The sequence below is a fragment of the Hirundo rustica genome, chromosome 2 (assembly GCF_015227805.2).
Source record: "Hirundo rustica isolate bHirRus1 chromosome 2, bHirRus1.pri.v3, whole genome shotgun sequence".
Classification (NCBI taxonomy): domain Eukaryota; kingdom Metazoa; phylum Chordata; class Aves; order Passeriformes; family Hirundinidae; genus Hirundo; species Hirundo rustica.
The window spans coordinates 23199668-23217746 of NC_053451.1; the positions used below are offsets into that span (position 1 = coordinate 23199668).

Below are 18079 nucleotides of genomic sequence, written 5' to 3' on the forward strand. Positions count from 1 at the left end.
CTGCTGTTATGAATGGGAGCCTTCAGTAAAAAAGCACTTTTCTGTGTCTCTTGCTACCTGAGGCTGGAGACAGTTACCAACGTGAGCCGCCAAATTGTTTATGACATTGTAGGTGAAAGGGGTAGGTCGGGACAAAAGGCAGGAGAGAGATATGAGATAGGAAGTGTACAAGCAGGAAAACTTTTAGCAATTGAAAAAAAGGAAAATGAAGCCTGAACAGTGAGCAAATGAGAAACAGACAGCACACAGCAGACTGCATAGATAGGCAGCATTGGAATACACTGGCAAGTTGAGTGAGAATAGTGATCTAGAGTTGTCAGGGTGGAAATGTACTTGCAAAGGTGGAATAAGAATTTTATGTGCTGAGTGGTATTACACCGTCCCCACCCAGGCCATCCCTTCCTCTGTCTCCCAGGAGGTTCTATGAACACACCTCAGTTTACATTAACTTTACAACCCGAAAAGAAAGAGAGTACCATTTTGCTCTGTTGAGAACTGCCCGTGAATTTAAACAACAGACTTCAAAACACTGACACATCAAACCAAGTATTCCGAGTCTGGATTAGTGTCATGGATCTTGGTGTCATTGGTATGAATTTGTGTCATGGGTCTTTCAGCTTTGTCTCTAAGAGGGGTTCCTGTTAAATGAGGACATTTATGTTAGTCATTCTTTTTCAGGGAACTCAGAGGTGTTCCAGAAACTTGTTTTGGACTGTATGTTCATCTCTGTGTGTGTATGTGTTCCCTGGTCTGCTGGGTGAAGCAGCCAAACCCCTTGGTGGATCTCACAGGCTAAAGCAGCTTGAGGGGGTGCCAGTATTGAAGGAAGACCCCTTTATTCAACCTGTACCCATTTACTTTTTCTTTTAAGTAAGAAACGTCACCAGGGCTCTAAAGTGAAAGAAGCTGTCTCAGGGTGCTCAGCTGATCATGCATTCCTGGCTTTTGTTACAGGCCACGCTGAACAGTGGTTCCAAGGAGATGCTCTTGTCCTTACCGACAGCAGTGTCCCCAGGCAGCGATGGCAGCAGGTTCTGCTTTGCCAGGGAATTCTGTGTTTCTGATTTCTGACTGTCTATGGCCAAGGGACATTGACTGCAGTCTTGAAAACCTTTCTGGAGTCATGGCCCCCTTGTCCTGAGTGTTGCAGTGGGATGTGTGAGTTCCTCCAAAGCCCAGCAGTTCCTGGAGGACACAACCTCTCTGTTCCTGAGCGATCCTGTCTCTCAGGTGGCCAGCAGGCTGCTTGCTCTACAGCTAAAGGGCAGAACAAACAAGGAAATGGATGCTTCTGAAGGCCTCAGCATAAGAGTGTCACTAACACTTGGGAGAAGAAGGCTGGGAAAGTCTTGATGCTCCCAGTGACAAAAGAAGGCAGCTGTGGCCCATCACCATCTGCAGTGACTGCACAGCAATGGGACACCTGCACCCAATCTCTCTTCTGTAGATTGCATCTCCTCTCTCCATGGCCTGTGGAAGGAGTGTGTGAAGGGATGCAGCTCTGGTTTTCATGTGAAATGAGCGGACCTTGCACGGTTACAGACCCCCGTGAGGGCTGGATGGAGGCAGCCGTGATGGGGTGGTGCAGCTCTTCTCTAGCTCACAGCCCACAGTGTTTACCCCACATTCAGCAACACTGATAAAGAACCTGCTGCTCCCTCAGCATATCATATTACCTTCCTGCTTCAACTCCATATCATTTCCTGACTCCTATCGGCTCCGCCTGCCTTCCCTCCAGCAGGTTTTTCATGCAGACCATGAGGTCCACTCCCTCAGGAGAGCAGTGCAAGAAAATGTCCAGAAGGGGAACAACATATGTAGAAATGACTTCAGAGGAGAAGGGCCCCCACAGTCAGCTCAGGAGACAGCGCCTTCTGAGACTGCTGGGGGAAAACTGTGACTGAAATCTTGAGTGAGGTGGCCTTTCGCCTTTATCACCTGAGGGGGGGTGTGTGACTACAGACAAAAGCAGGCACTGACTTTGAGAGGGTGCTGCTGCTGCAGGCAGGAGCCATCCAGCTCCACTATTCAGAAATGCTACCATCAAGATGAGACCAGCACACAGCAGCAGTGAATCTCAAGGAGATGCATACCAGACACCCTCAAACCAGGAGGAACTTTTCGAACTTGTTTTGGGGCTGACTTAGAAACAACAATAACAACAACAACAATAATAATATTGTCTTTCCTCATTAAAGACTGACTGGGCATTATCAGCACTAAGATACATGCAGGCCTTCCATGCAAGACAATATTAAGCAAGACTATTTACTTATTATATTACTGTGTTAACTCTATAACTGGTAATGTCACCAGAAATCATGTGGCAGTCTTAGACTTACTTTTCTTCCTCCAGACAGGTAATGTGAAGTTTGCTTCTCTTTAGAACTGATTTTCTCTTCTAATTCTGACTACCCAAACAGTCCATCTGTATCCTTCAGTCTCCAGTCTGCTGGTCTTTGGAGGGGCAGATCCTTTAGGGAATCTCTAATGCTCATGGTATTGCAAGGAATCTTCCTCTGCCTCCCATAGGAAAACCTCTTGGCCTGGACAGCAAAGGCACCATCGATTCTGCTGGTGCTGAACAGAGATTTCTTCCTGAGGCTGGTGGCAACATCCACCGTGGTGGCTGGGTATTTCATTTGAGGAAGCGCAGCCTCTAGGAGATGAAGGACAGCCCACCTTCTGCAACTTCCTGAACATCTTGAATGCTGTTGGGCAAGCCAAGTTAAAAACTGTGGATTCCTTACAAATTTTTTCTCCCCTTCAGCTGAAGACTTTTCCCAAATACTCTTTTTCAACAACAAGCCCAAGGGTATGAAGTGCTACCTCCCCTGAGGAGCAGCTGGTTTGGTGGTACACGCCAAGGGAGGTGTTTTCAGCAGAGCCAGTTTATCTGAAGGAACAGTCCCCCAACAGTACGGGTCGATTGCCCCACACAAGTGACCTGAGGCTGAAAGTAAGTTTATTTTGCCTGCATTTTTGGACAGACAGTGGTGTGAGTCCGAGTTTGATGAGATGACATCCAACACTCTCATGTGCTGCCTCTTGCTACTAGTGAGAGTGGAGCTCAAACAGGTAACATGCAAAATTCATGTGAATGGGTGGGATCAGAGAAAATTAATTTTCTTTCCCTAAATGGTACTAGAAATGCCCTCATGATCCCAGTGCATTTGTTGTAACATAGTAAGAACATGATTAGCATTTAATACTATTTAATAAATAGGCTGATTAACTTAGGCAACAGTAATCAGTACTTGCACAGATTAACAAACTTGACCAGTCAGTGGAGTGAAACAATCATGAGGATATGATATATTAACTCTGCTTTGCATTTTAAGGTTGAATTTGGGCATCCCTTCCTAATATCCTGAAGAAGTCTTCTTCCACAACTGAAGATACATTTGGCTATGACAGGAGTCTCTGTTTCTTTATTTTGTATTTGTCGCTGAATGGGGGGCAAAAAACTAATCTGCAATTTCGGGTGCTGTGAGAATGGGAATAATAGAATTAATTTGTGATCTGAAGCTTTATAATGTCTTTATCGATCAGGTTTATAAATCAGCAAGGCTTTGGAAGAACAAGATTGAGTGTCTGTTTTCAAATCCAAATTATTCTGATAAATCCAAATCAGAGTAGATATTTTTGGAGACAGTTCCTCTGGATTTGGGGGACCCCAGGAATCCCGTAAAACATCTGCAGAGGTTCCTCACAACTCCCTCTTGGTCCCCAGTTAAGAACTGGGCCAGCCAAGTCCTATCAGGGGTGGGGTTTACTGTAACAGAGTGTAGTTCAGCTATACCCCACACGGTGTTTCAAAGCCTGCCTTCTTTGTTGCACTTCTCACAGGTCCTGTGTCCATAGAGCCTTTGATCACAGCACATCGGTCCCCCAGCATCCTCTTCCTGCAAACTTACATTCTCAAGGTCAGACACTTGCCAGCAACAGCTGACACACGTAGCAGCCCCGAGCACAAACTCAGGCTGGGTGGAGAATGGGTCAGGAGGAGCCCTGAGAAGGCTCTGGGGCCATTGGTGGACCAGAAGCTCAACATGACATGGCAATGAGCACTCACAGTCCCAGCTGCATCCTGGGCTGCATCCAAAGCAGTGTGGCCAGCAGCCTGGGGCAGGTGAGTTTCCCCCTCTGCTCTGATCTGGCAAGACCCCACATGAGGTTTTGCATCCAGCACAAGAATGATGTGAGCCTACTGGAGCGAGGCCAGGGGAGGATCTGGTGAGACCCCACATGAGGTTTTGCATCCAGCACAAGAATGATGTGAACCTGCTGGACTGAGGCCAGGGGAGGGCCGTGAATGTGATCTGAGGGGAGGAGCACTCCTCCTGTGAAGACACCCTGCTGGGGCTGTTCATCATGGGGAAAAAAAAGGCTCCAGGAAGAGCCTATAGCAGCCTTCCAGTACCTAAAGAGGGCTACAAGAGGACTGGAAAGGGACTCTTTACAAGGGCTTGTAGTGACAGGACAAGGGGGAATGGCTTTTAAATGGAAAAGAGTAGGTGTGGATTAGATATTAAGAAGAAATCCTTTACTGTGAGGGCGCTGAGGCACTGGGACAGGTTTGCTGTTTTGCATCCCAGAGATGTTGTGGATGCCCCATTCACAGAAGTATTCAAGGTGAGACTGGATGGCATTAGAAGCAACCTGTTTGAGTGGAAGGTGTCCCTGCCCATGGCAGGGGTTTCAAAGGATTTTTAAGTTCCTTTCCAACCCAAACCATTCTATGATTCTGTGTGATTTGGCATTATGACTTGAATAAACAAAAAATTACTGAAGGGTGTTTCCAAGGGCAGAAGCTTTGCAGCTCTTCCTGAGCCCCTCAGAGGTAGTGCAGGGCAGGGACCAGCTGGCTGAGTGGTGTGCTCAGGTTGTCCTCCCCCCTCTCCTACTGCCAGCACATGGCCCCACTGGGGTGATGGTGGGCAGGAAATTTCAGGCTGGTAATTGTAATGAGATTTACTCAGTCCTGCTGTCTCGTTTGCCCTGTATCACAGACACCCAGGATGTACTGTAACTTGAAAACTTGCTTGGCAAAGCATGATGGCAGCTGCACTGGGGCAGGTCTCAGCAGAAGGCAGCCCCATAAATGACTTGCTGATGACCTTTGATTTGACTGGCAATGTGTAGCAAGCAAATATTTAAATCCATGCCATTCAGGAGGGAAGTACAGCTTTAGCACGTAGAACTGAGGCAAGGGGTGCTGCTATGATGGTATTGAGCTGTGTCTGGGAAGGGGCAAGCAGCTCTCTTCCCCTCCTCTTCCACTGCACCAGAGCAGCCCACCTTGCCCGTCACAGCAGGGAAGGGGCAGGTGCTCACAACCCGACAAGTTGGGCGGCCGCTGTGCCAAGGAAGGCAGGAGTTTTAAAGCTATTTCGAGCCCAAAGACAAAACAGCTGTGGCCATTCCTCCTGCCCACATTGCCTGTGACCCCATACAAGCAGAGGCTGTGTGACAGGGAGGCCAGCTCTGGATCTGGCTGCCTGCTGTGACCTGAGCCCCAGCTGCTGCTCCTCTACCGTGGCTGGTGCCCGCACACAGAGGAGTCTTCAAGAAATCTCTTGGTGTTAGTCAGGTGCAGCAACGGGCCAAGAGGGTATTTATCCCTCAGAGGGGTGCCGAATTAGCTCTTTCGGTCAGTTTATAATTAGGTACTTGCACTTAACAGTATTCTTTCTGTTGGATTTTTATAGTTTTGTCTTTTCTCTTTTTAGACACGAAAATAATCAGTCTTAAAATAAAATAATTAAAAAATAAATACCCTGGGAAGCGATCTATAAAAGGAGAAAATCCTTGCCAAGGGAACGCCACAGCAGCGAGCCCGAGCCACAGAAAGCCCGGTTGAAGGCTTCACTTTGCCGCAGCTTCTCAGAGGTTAACCAGGGTCTGTAAGCAAACAGCTTAAAGAAGGAGCCCGGCTTAGTGCCTGGTTCTTGGGCTGCCCCGGAGCCTACCGGCCTAATGCCCTGCCAGCAGCCCCTCCCTCCCAAAGGCGATGCTGGGCAAACAGAGCCGGCCCTCGCCCTCTCCTCAGGCAGCCCGGAGCCTTCTCCCGGGACAGAGCGGGCCCGCGCCGGGCCCGGGGGCACCGCCGGAGAGGGAGTTTCACTCGGGACAGGCGCAGAGCCAGGCGTATATAAAGCCTGGGGCAGCACTCCGGGAGGATTGTTTAGCACGACCACACCTCGGCTGACTTGGCGGCGCGGCGAGGCGCTGCCGGAGCGCCGGCAGCCGAACCCCGACGTACCCGAGCGATCTGCCCATGGGCCCCCGCCTGCTGCTGACACTGATGCTGCTTCAGGCAGGTGAGTACCACCTCTCGGTCCCTCCGCCCTGCCGTGCCTCCCCCTGTCCAGGGACGGCCTCTCCCCTTGCCATCAGCTTCGCGCCGCCACCTCCGTGTGATCTGGCCAAGTGAGGAAAAGAAGTGTCACTAGACAGTGCTCGACTTTGCAGTGAGGGACTGTGTAAATGAGCTGCCTGCCCGCCTCACTTCCCAGCCCCAGCTATGGTTTGCATAAACTGTATAAACACGGGTCTTTTTCTTTTTTAATTGTTTTCTGCTACAGTGTTGTTAGCGTCCGAGTTTCATAGAAATACCTTCTTTTTATACCAGTGGCCATGGAGGGAGCAGTTTGCAACACATCTGAATTTAAAATAATTTTTAAAAATTCTGTTCATAAAAGCTGTTTATAAAATGACTGCTAACATAAAGCCCCTACACACAGAGGCAACAAAACGCTAAACTGGCACGTCTGGGGTTATACCTGCAGCGGAGTTTTAAAAGAGAAAAACAACCCCCTGCCTTCATTTACAGCAAAGACTGCCAGTTTAAGCAGGAAATAGCGTGAAGTTGTCAGATTCACCCCCGCTCACCTCTCTGCGGGTATGTTCTTCTCTAAGGTGCTCCATTAGTAGTTTAACTAATGATTGGACATGCTGTTAATGGGACATTTGGCTCTGAGAAGGCTGCTGTGGAGACTCAGACTTTTTCAAGGCTTTCCTGACTGTGTTGGCTCGGCTGCCTAGCATAGAGAAAGCAATTTTAGTTCTTGGTCAAGTTATTAACTGTGCACCTGAATATTAAAAATGTACTTGCTGGGGTTGACCTCTCAGCTGCAGCAGAGCGCCGCTGGCTCAAAACCCAGAAAGCTTTCAAAGAACAGGAACATCAGAGGCTGCCTGGATGCCTCTTGCAGAACACACAGCCCTAAGCACACTAATTGAGTCTTTTGGACTCAATTTCCTTTGGGGCTTTCTCTCCACTTTCATAGCAGCTCTGCACTGTAATTACAGTTCCTTGATCCCCAGAGATATCCCCGAAAGAAGAATGGCCTTTCTTCTTGTGGGTAAGGTACAGTCACCTTTCACCAGCCTCAGCCATTTTCAGCCAGTGGCCAACAGACCAAGCCCAGCAGTCCTGGCTTAAGAGTCTAGTGGAAAAAAGAAAGAAAAAAAGAAAGAAAAAAAGAAAATAAAATTCAAGCTGCTTGTCAGAAGGCTGGGATTACTACAAAGAAGGTTTTGTCTCCACTGGAACATTTTCAGGGTCTGCAAATGCAACAGGTTGAAAAAGCATGATTTATACCCCCAAATGCAAAGCGGCTCACTACTTGTGATTTCCCCTGAGAGCGGAGTCCCCTTCTAACTCTGGAGCATTGCTGTTTAGACAAGGAAAATAAGTGGTCTCTTTAGTTCTCAGTAAAACCCATCCAATGTGTTTTTAGCATGAAACCTGAACACTCAAGTAGTGTTTAGGTGAGCGGCTGCTTACTTTTTCAGGAATGTGCATTTAATCCCCGAGGAATGCCCCAGGAAGCAGACAGAGGCTGTGTCGGGACAGCCTGAGGTGTCGATCCCTGGGGTAACACCCGCTCCTGCTGGGGGGGGTCAGGTTGGGAGAGGGAGCAAAGCCCTGCCTTGTCCTTCATGGGGAGAGACCCTCCTTGTCTTCACTGGCATTTGGATTGGGCTTGGAAGGCAAGGTAGCCCAGGAGATGCAGGAAGAGGCCCAAGCAAGGGGATTAGAGGCTAGGTTTTAAAAGGAAAGCAACAGTTTTATAATAGTATTGAGTCCTTGGGTGGTTTAGGGGATTAATTAGCCCGTGTTTGCACAACACTTCAAAGAGGTCAAGCGTGCTGCAAGAGCCAGGGGCAGGTGGCAAAGCAACTTCAGTGGTGAGTTCCCAGCTCCCAGGCATCACCTCCCTCTCCATCCAAGCACGCTGGCAAGTCCCCCTGCTTTATTTTGAGGTGGCTGTGCATGGGTGGGATGAGCAGATGGGTTAGGCTTCCGGGCTGAGGATTTTCATCCTGCCAACAGAGCAGTGCAAAGCGCATTCGGTTCTTCACAATAAATCCAGGCATGAAATGTTCCTATTTGTCACTATAGCACAAGAAGCAGCAATGTTTACAACTGAGCATCACAGTGGTTTGAGCGTTAGGGGCAGGGTACTCTCGGTTTCCATAACAGTTACTGCAAGACTGAGCCTGCGGTTTCTAAACAAGTTCCAAATTAACATGCGAAATCACGAGACTGTTCGAAAGACTTGTAACTCAAAAATCTCCAGAGTGGTTTGGGTGGCCATCCACACACTGCAGCTGACACAGAGCTCCTTTCTTCTTTTTTTCCCCCAAATTGGTGCGGCCCACCTGTTATGGCTTAGGTGGAACATAATAATGGAAGCGGATGAAAGTGTTGCCAGCACCTCCCGAGTCTCAAAAGAAAGCGGCCACACATGAATCTTGGCTAATGGAGGCACTTTGTCCTTGACAAAGTATGTACTCTACAGGCTCAGGGTCATGTAGCTGTCCTCTATGCACGTTAATAGGACTATCAGTATGTTTTGCCACCTGGAAAATGGGTTAAAAGATCCTGAATAGTAGGGGAAACTTGGATAACGTAAGAAATCTTGAACAACACAGAAACTTCATTTCTTTCCACAGAGCCCTGGTTAGGTCTGGTTGCCTGGCTGTACCCTCCTGCTTCATGTCCCAGTCAGGACCATAGCATAGCTGGAAAACTGTCCCAGGTTTGGAAGCTCTGGGGTGCGGTGAAGCCCAGGTGGCCCTGCATGGTGCTGGCACAGACCCTGCAAAGTTTAACAGCCTGGGCTCCGTGATGTGCAAGACCAGGCACACTGCTCCCGGGTGCAACACAGCTGCAATCACACACTAGTACACCAGAACTATTTAGTCCTGCTTGAACTGACCTCCTGTGGAAGAAACTGTATGCTTGGTTGTTTCTGAATCCACCTTTTTATTACCCCAGACCTCAGGCAAAGCTCCCTGCAGAGTACCCTTTGCCAGCTAAATGTCATGACAAGTCAGGGCTGCACCCAACTAACCAGTCAAAATCAAAACCATCTCCCTTTAAGGACGGTAGGAAAATCAGTAGCAGGCGTGTTTAATCCTTGTGTGTAACCGTGTCCTGTCTTTGCAGTTTGGAAAGGTGCTCTGGGAAAGTCCCATTCACTGCACACTCGAGGAATCATCGAACTGGCTGGAGCCATAACGTGTGGCACGGGACGGTCTCCCTTGGCATATATTGGCTACGGGTGCTACTGTGGACTGGGAGGACGAGGCTGGCCTAAAGATAAAACAGACTGGTAAGAGAAACCTCAGCTGTGTGTCCAGAAGCAGTGCAGATCTCCCTGCTTTTTTCTGTTTGTGCTGCTGTGACTCCACTGACTCATTTGTTGCCTTGTGGGCAGGGAACTCAGTATATATGAACATACTGGGGATTTGTGAGTGATGACCCACATATCACTTGGGATTTGAATGAGAGCTTAACCTCCTTCTGGTTGACACCAAAGCTCTTAGGACCTTGTACTGTGTGGGGTAGAGGGCAAAGGAGAAACCAGGATGTAATTTCTTGAAATGGATGATTTTTTTTTCATAGAGATCACACCCTGCCTGACAAAAAGAGTGTAATCCAAAGTATTTGGAGGGTTATTTCACCCAGGTCCTTAAAACGGAAGCAATGCAAATATCACTGTTTATCCTCTTGAGGAAATCTGTATCGTTGCAAGGAGTAACCAAACCTGTTGCCTGCATTGGCCGCTAGTCCACACTGAGTCAAGGTGGAACAATAAGGGAGAGCATGGTGTTATTTCCCCTTTTCTTTGTTAGCAGGGAAGATGCTGGGCTTGTTATTCCCCACAAGTGTCGGAGGTATTGCAGTCAAAGGCTTCTCTCCTGTACTGTGCAATGAGCATAAAGAGAGTACATGAGAGTAAAGCTGAGAATAGTGGACTCTTGTGCACTCTGGGCCTGGTATTTGCAATCTTGCCAGGTTTGAAATGTCAAAGTCAAAGCACACAAGTCTATCTACAGTCAACAAACCAGGTGCTACTAGTAAGCAAGTTCTGCTTTTAGCAGGGGTGAAGGTAGTCTGCAGCTCACTGGGAAGGAGACTGAGCTTTCCAGAATACCTTACTGCTGGACACATTGCAGGTTGCTACAAAACCAGATTTTGCTGAATTAGAATGACAGAAAAGGGCACGGGGGAGGTGCTGAGGAAGAGAAGATGTCAAGGTTAAAGATCTCTGTGGGCATGAAAGAGAAGTTGTCTGTCCCTTAAGACTAATGGAGCTGTCTTCATTACAGCAGCGAGATGTTTCACTCCCAAAGCCCTCTCATCATGTTCCTTTATTTGTCTCTGAAATATTTCATCTATGAAACAGTCAATGTGGGCCTCACAAATGATGAGTAACTGCAGTAATATCTCTTGACCTGCTCATCACAGCATGCCTCTCACAGTGCTTATCTACAGCAATACATGTAAGGTGTTTAATATTTTTTGTTATCCTTTAACAAATTTCATAATAAAGCCTTGAAAGTAAAATATAACTTCACTAATTTGGAGTACTGCTTTTATTGCATGGCTGAGCAGAGTGACCTAAAAGCTGTTTTCCACAGAGGCTGAGTGACAACCAAATTTATATGACCCAGGGATATGCAAGTAGTCAGCTCTCCTGAAAAAGAGAGTAAAAATGGCCACGTGTTCATCAGCCAGTGTTTCTGCTGTTGTTTAAATTCCACAGAGTATTTTAAGATTTTATCCTAAAGGCAGAAAATGAGACTTTGCAAGTGGAAATGCCTTAAAATATCAGATAGTTTGTGAAAGGGAAGCTTGATCCTCTAAGTACATTCATTATCATTCCTTAGCTGCAATTCTTGGCTGCTGTAGAAAAACATAAAAGTTTTATTTAGGTTCTTAGCTAGGAAGAATCAGCAATGTCACACTAGATCCAGCCCCAAAAAATTCCATTTTCTGTTGCTAGAGAAATAATGATATCTGTTACTAAGAACTACTGCAATGATCAGCCTGGTTGGGTACCCCACGCCTGTCAAAGTGACCACATTATTTCCCATATTTTTCTAAAAAAAAAAAAGGAGAGTGGCAGGATACTGTCTGTGAGTGACAAATACTGTTAGAAATTATTCACCCCCTTGACCTTCTAGGTTTGTTACAGAGACCCTTACAAAAGGAGTAATTTTCTTGTGTGTAATTCAGTCGATCTGTCTAGACAGGGCTAGAGTGCTTCTAAGCACCTCTCTTTTATGTGCAAAAGAAAAAAAGCCATTGAGTGGGTAATCCTTTTATAAGGTTTATTCCACATACTGACTTTGATGTGGTGTCAGTAATTACCTTTTTCCCTTTGGTTCCACTCTGCGGTTCCATCACTTCAAGGCATAATGACATTTCTTTCACAGAGAGTCAACAGTTTTGTTTCTCCTCCTCTCTGTTTCCCTGGATTGCTGCAGCACCTATGTTATAGAGTAGGACCTGAGGGTGCTGAGCACTTCCCTGAAAACACCATGAAAGGCAGGGTGCATCTATGACTCAGAAGAGTCACAGGATCATTAAGATTGGAAAAGATCTCTAAGATCATTGCGTCCAACTGTTAAATCCTGGCAAACTCATAGCCAAGAGTAAGATTTCCCCTGTGTCGAAACGTTAAAGCAAAAGGAAAAGACACACAGCAATGAGGGTGCTGCTGATGTGACAAACACAACGTGACAAACTCTTGCCTTCCTGGCATTTGCTCAACAGCAGGGGTCTGGCCAGCCCATCCCTGCGGACCAGCCGGAGCTGTCTGTAGCCATTAGGGCTATCTGGTAGCCCAGCCTTGATGTTTACCGCCCGGGTGTCACAGTTGTGTTTGTTTGCCGTCGCTGATGACCGGCGCTCTGCCACTGGTGCTGGCTGCCTCTGTTTGTGTTGGTGGAACCGATTGTTAGCAGATTATTAAAAGCTTAGCATCACTCTGACCCAGGTGCAGCAAAGGGCATTTCCAGACAGGAGGGGACCATCTGAAGGTGGCAAAGGACGACAATAGGATTCTTTAGTCTTTGTCCCTTGGCAGTTCTTTCACATTTGTAAAATAGGAGCCGAAATTCTTCTTGCTTTGTGTTGGAGGAAAGCCACCTGTCACCCTGCTGCAGCTGTGGGGATCATCAGGAGGAGCTGCTGTAAAGGGAAGCAGAATTGTGTCCCAAATCCTGCGGTCCTGCAGAGTTTATGCAACTTCCCCCGGTTTTGCCAAGCCAGATAAGGAGCAGCGAGCTCTCACAGCTAGCTAGAATGCCATTTGCTTGTGCAAATTCAGTGCTCATTTGCTTGTCCTTGCCTGATGTACAGAACATCTTTTGTCCCCACAGTATCTGTCCTCACTTCTACCTCTCTTTCTGTTCCCTCTGGCTCTCCATAAAGTGCAATTTCTTTCCCTCAGAACAGAGGCTCCTAACACCTCCCTTTGTCCACCTACCTTCACATTGCTCTTCTTCCCCACGCTCCCCCATCACTGACAGCAACTTTACCAATTTGGCTACTGACTCACTCCCCAGACCTCACAAACCTTTGGTGTCTATAGCTGGCACTCCTCTCAGCTCAGCCTGATTTGTGGCTCTCCAACACAGCCTCCAGTGCTCAGTGTCCCATATATGAGACACTAGGGATGGGCCTGCTCTGCTACCTATCATTCCCCTGAGGATGGATTAGGCTTTGCTGGAGCTTCAGGTTTTTTATGCAAAATCAGCCTGCCTCAATTTTTCCCAGTTAGCAGAGTATTTCTCTGTAGAGTCACACTGAACTTGCAGGGATGCCTTCTGGAAATACAGGAGATCACTGCTCTCTGGCTCCAGCCTCTGACCTTGCATCCTTGCTGAAACAACCCTTGATATTCAACAGAGAGTGTCTTTTAAGTGCTCAATATTTTCTCAGTGGAATTCGAGTCCCTAAACTACCAGAATAAAATTCAAGTGAGGTCAAGTTTTCTATAAATTTGGAAGTAATTGACAGTGAGAATTATCTCACCGACTAGTCCATAGGAGAGATGTCATCAGCTGAGCTACCTCATTCCCTCTGTGGTCAGTGAAACACAACTGCACTTTCCAATCTGATGCTTTTCACCCCATGTTAGATCTCCGCAGCACAAAAATGTGAATTATGGTGCAGATGTGCATAGTGGGGAGATAGGTGAATGCCTTAGATGTAGATGGTTTTTAAGGTTCTCAGGTTAACTGGTATGAACTTCACCATTAAGAGTGATTAATTTGTAGCCTGCCCTCAGAACTTTTATGGGCCAAGGAACACATGGCAGGTCCAGGTGAACTGAAGAGATTAAGCTGCTTGGTGATGCTGAGTAAGGCAAGAAACATCCCAACTGCAAGTTTTGGAATGAGTCTAAGCCTAAGCCAGTGAGCCACAATAGCACAACCTGTAGGAACACTTCTGCTCCCTTTCAGCCAGTTTACCATGTCTTGACCACACATGCTTTCATGAGGGCAAAAGCTCAGAGGAAGAAGCACAACGGTCATGGAAGCAAACATGGCATTAATGAGCTCCTGAGGCATGCGAGCTTTCCCAGAGATGCCAGGATACTTCCTTCATCAACAGATGATGTACTGACAGGCTGGGTGAACATTGCTGTCGTGAGCTGGGTGTGAGCAAAGCACCCTGGAACCCGTGCCAACGGGCAGGACGCAGGAGGACACCCAAACTCTCTCTTTTTCCATCTCCCAGGTGCTGCCACAGGCACGACTGCTGCTATGACACGGCAGAGAAGGAAGGCTGCAACCCCAAGGTGCAGCGCTACCAGTGGGCGTGCGAGCAGAACATCGTGCGGTGCGGTAAGGAACGGCTGGCTCGCCTCGCCTGCGTTTCCATCCCTCCCTCCTCCTTCCTCTGCAGGCACCGGGCTGGCCAAAGAGCTTTGGGGGCCCCAGAGGCAGGTTTGTGTTTGCCAAGCTGGTTTCAAAGCTGCTTTAGGCAGTGTCTGTTCTCTTCCAAGCTCCCGGCCCATTCCTTGCCAGGAGCTGGGAGGAAAGCTGGAGGCCCCGTACGACCCATTCCGGGTCACCTGAGATCTTCCCAGGCTGAAGAGCAGGAGTGGGGGCCATGGAGCCCACAAGCCATCTTAGCTTGGCAGGGATGCAGATGACTCTGGAGACTTTCTGCTCACTGGCACTAAGCGTGCCTCTTCCCACAGCTGTGGGTCTTCAGGGGTGCTCTTTCCATTGCAATTCTGGCCCTCCCTCCAGCAGGACTGTCCACATTTTTTACTACCCTTAGGCACCATTAGTGAAGATCCAGGCTACTTAGCATGGCTGCAAGAGAGGTTAAACAGGATGCCAGTCTGCCCGTGTGGGGCTCCAGCCTGAAGTCCTGGGGGATTTTTGAACCATGCAGAATCAAATGCTCTCAAGTGCCTCAGGCAGACAGCAAGTGTGGGCTGTGCTCAGCTCTACAGCTGGTACCCAGTCAAGAAGGTTTGAATTGCACAGTCACAGCCCATCAGTGTCTCGCACAGTTTGTTTTGACACACACCAGATGACTCGAGTCTTAGAATTTGTCACTTGTATTTCTAAGTCTCCAGGAAGCTCCTGGTGTTAAGATCCATTGTAGATCACTTTGAAAGTTTGGAAAGAAATTGTGAGAGTAAAACTTATCCCCATAACCATCAAAGTTACTTGCTAGAACATTAAAAGACTATTTCTACCTCATCAGAAAACCACAGTGAACTGGTGCAATCCTCAGCCTCACCAGTAGTTGAAGATCTGCCAGCAGATAGGGGATGGGACACAGCACATCTGCAGTTGTTCTTTTCCAAGTTCCAGAACAATCTATTAAATACAAACTGCTGGCAAAGGAATGTGTCACTTTAATGCACAACTGCTCTCCCTCCTGCCTACCTGTATTTCCATACTTGACTGATATTTTCTGCTAGTCATTTTACAGGGAAAAAAGTCCTGTTTCTTTTTGCTGTGTAGGAACAATCCAAGTTGCAGATATGAGATGTATCATTGTGTTCATGGGAGTGGACATAGGAGTGCAGCGGGCTGTAGTGGTTCTGACTTGGCCAACAAGCAGGAGTTAAACTATTTTAATTAATTCCTTAACTGATATCCAGTTAACCTGATGCATCCATCAACTGTTCTCCACAAGCTCTCAGCAGGCTTCACTCCCCCTGATGTCCCTGGTGAGGAGGAACCATAGAAATGTGTTCTGAAGGCATATTTCCTACCCCAGGTTACAGCACAGCAGGTCTTACTGGGATGTGAAGGTATAATGTCTGATCCCATTCAAACAAAGGAGGTGAAGAATTAAATTTCCAGGCATGCTTGCTGAGCTCAGGGTGATGATGTCCAGAAGTACTGGAAGCAGAACTATTTTCACTGTCATTTCAATGCAACAGGAATTAGATGTCTGCTGCCTGACACTGTATCATAAATCATGTCAAATAAGCAGCAACTGATTTTACTTGGTATTTCTCCTAGTTTGGCTACCATTAGGTAGTTTTGTTCGTGAAATTAAAAAAACCTGGTGAAACCATATTCTTCAGCCTAGATTTGCCATTGCCTCCAGGCAAATCCCATTTAATAGATATCTGGAATACAGAAAAAGGCTGTTAGTTGTGGGGTCTGGTCAAAAAACTCATTCCTCTGTAACAGAAATATTACTAAGCTGAATTTTTGTACTCACATTCGATGAACAGTTGCTGGCACAGCATAGGAAGGGCTCAAGGAACAGAAGGGCAAGGAGAGTATCAGGCAAGACTGGTAGCTAAGAAAGAAGTGGCCTTAAGTCCTCATTGACCCTTAAAACACTTTCACCAGTAAATACATGATTATTCAGACCAGCTAAGGAAACACAGGCTTTTCTTATTTTTCAGACACAGGGTTGATCCATCGAAGTCCAGTGAAATCTGAAAACATTCCTATACTCATTGCAGTTGGTTTTGGAGTGAGGCCCATGTGCACTGGCATGTTAAACTTTGCCTAGTGCAGGGTTTTGTGGTTGTTAGATGACCCATGGTAGCAGCCTCAAATAAACAAGGCACTGTGCTTTGGAATAATATTAACCCACCTATAGGTGGGATGAGGCTCATTAACCCAAACTCAGTCATTTGCAATGTAGCCTTCTAAGCTAGTGGCTTTGATGTTATTTATGATGACGTTGTCACATAGTTGCATTCTGTATAGTTCCATGTATGACTTTGATGACTTTGTTAGCAGCTGGCTCATAAAAGTCAGGTACCTGGCCCTGCTGCAAAGTTCCTTGGCTCCTCTGCTGTGATCAGAGAGATACAACAGCAACTGATAAAGCAAGAGTGAAGGAGGCCTGGTGAGTCCTCTGATGCCTTCAGGTTTCTGAATACCCCTCTGGGAGGCTCCTCCTTTCCAAGTAGTTTTTTTTTTCTTTTGAAATCAGTCTATTTTGCAGAGGGAGGAGTTGGAAGGGAAATTCACCGACTGAGGAGTGGTGGAATGTTTTTGCCTCATGCTAAGATAAAAAAATTTTCCTTTTTAGCTTTGACTGCTGAATTAAGCCCTCATAGTTCACACAGTTCTAGAAGCAGGGAGTGCTCTGAGCAGATTTTTATAAGCATAGCCAATTTACATTTAGCTGCTACTTTCTGATGCTCTTTGTCACAGTTAAGGTCAGACCTGTTGACAGAGAGAGGGCAGGGGAGGGTCAGATCCACTCACAACACAACATGTTGGTCCTGCTGCCACAGTCTTTGATCCCTAAGGGCTGCTTTCTTAGGGAATATTTCCTCCTAAAACTGTTTCTTGCCTTTGATACAGAATCTCTCATCCTCGGCTCACATTTTCTTTTGCAGATAACCTGACAGACCGATGTGAAAAAATGGTGTGCCTGTGTGACCAAGAAGCAGCCAAGTGCTGGGGAGAAGCCCCATACAATCCACACTTCATCCTCTGGCCAGACTTTTTATGTGGACAGACTCATCCCACCTGCCATGTCAGATATGGGGGGCCAGAATAGTCTTTTTAGGACCTTTCTTCTAACAATTTGAACCTGAAGGCGGTGGAATAAATTTTTTTTCCTAGTTTTCCAGATCTAACAATGGTGTGACAGAATTTCTATCAGGCCAGGATTTATGGGGGTGAGAGACAGACCAGGAAAGCGCAGTGGTGGAGTTGCCCTCTCTGTGAGACACACTTGGGATGTATTCAGCTCTGCCTTTGGGCAGACAACAAACAAGTCAAGAGCTCATGGGTTAGGAAAAAAGGGCAGACTAATAGGGGTGACACTGTTTTGGGTGTTTTCTACAGGCCACCTGAGCACGAGAAAGTGGGTGAGGCCTTCTTCAGGCAGCTTGAGGCAGTCTCACAGTCAGAGTTCCCAGTTCTGGTGGGGGACTTTAACTACCCAGACACTGGCTGGAGAAACAACAGGTGACAAAAGTGATTGAGGGACTGCACTGGAGTGTTTCCTGTGAGGAAAGGCTGAGGGAGCTGGGTCTGTTCAGCCTTGAGAAGAGGTGACTGAGAGGGGACCTCACTGGTGTCTGTGAATTAGTGACGGGAGGGTGGCAGGCTGTGCTCGGTGCTGCCAAGCAATGGGACAAGAAGGCATCGAGTAGAAACTGATAGACAAGAAGTATTACCTGAACAGGAGGAAGAATTTTTTTGTGCAGGTGACTGAGTACTGGAACAGGCTGTTCAGAGAGGTTGTGATGCCTCCCTCACTGGAGATATTCCACACCTGTCTAGACACAACCCTGTGCCATGTGCTCTGGGAGGACCCTGC

The 18079-nt window shown here is 47.3% G+C and overlaps 1 protein-coding gene across 1 annotated transcript; it reads left to right on the plus strand.

Annotated features, from left to right (window-relative positions):
- Positions 1-6279: 6279 nt before the first annotated feature.
- Positions 6280-17383, plus strand: LOC120749203 (phospholipase A2-like). The gene is made up of 4 exons (XM_040056396.1): positions 6280-6323; positions 9461-9626; positions 14048-14154; positions 17148-17383. Exons 1-4 carry the CDS (start codon positions 6281-6283, stop codon positions 17309-17311), a joined length of 480 nt encoding a protein of 159 aa, XP_039912330.1. The 5' UTR covers position 6280; the 3' UTR covers positions 17312-17383.
- Positions 17384-18079: the final 696 nt, after the last annotated feature.

Bases quoted from the DNA above. Each gene is read 5' to 3' on its own strand.
- LOC120749203 (XM_040056396.1), top strand. From the start codon at position 6,281: ATGGGCCCCCGCCTGCTGCTGACACTGATGCTGCTTCAGGCAG. The intron at 9,627-14,047 runs GTAAGAGAAACC...TCCATCTCCCAG, and splicing joins CCTAAAGATAAAACAGACTG to GTGCTGCCACAGGCACGACT. The intron at 14,155-17,147 runs GTAAGGAACGGC...TTTCTTTTGCAG, and splicing joins GCAGAACATCGTGCGGTGCG to ATAACCTGACAGACCGATGT.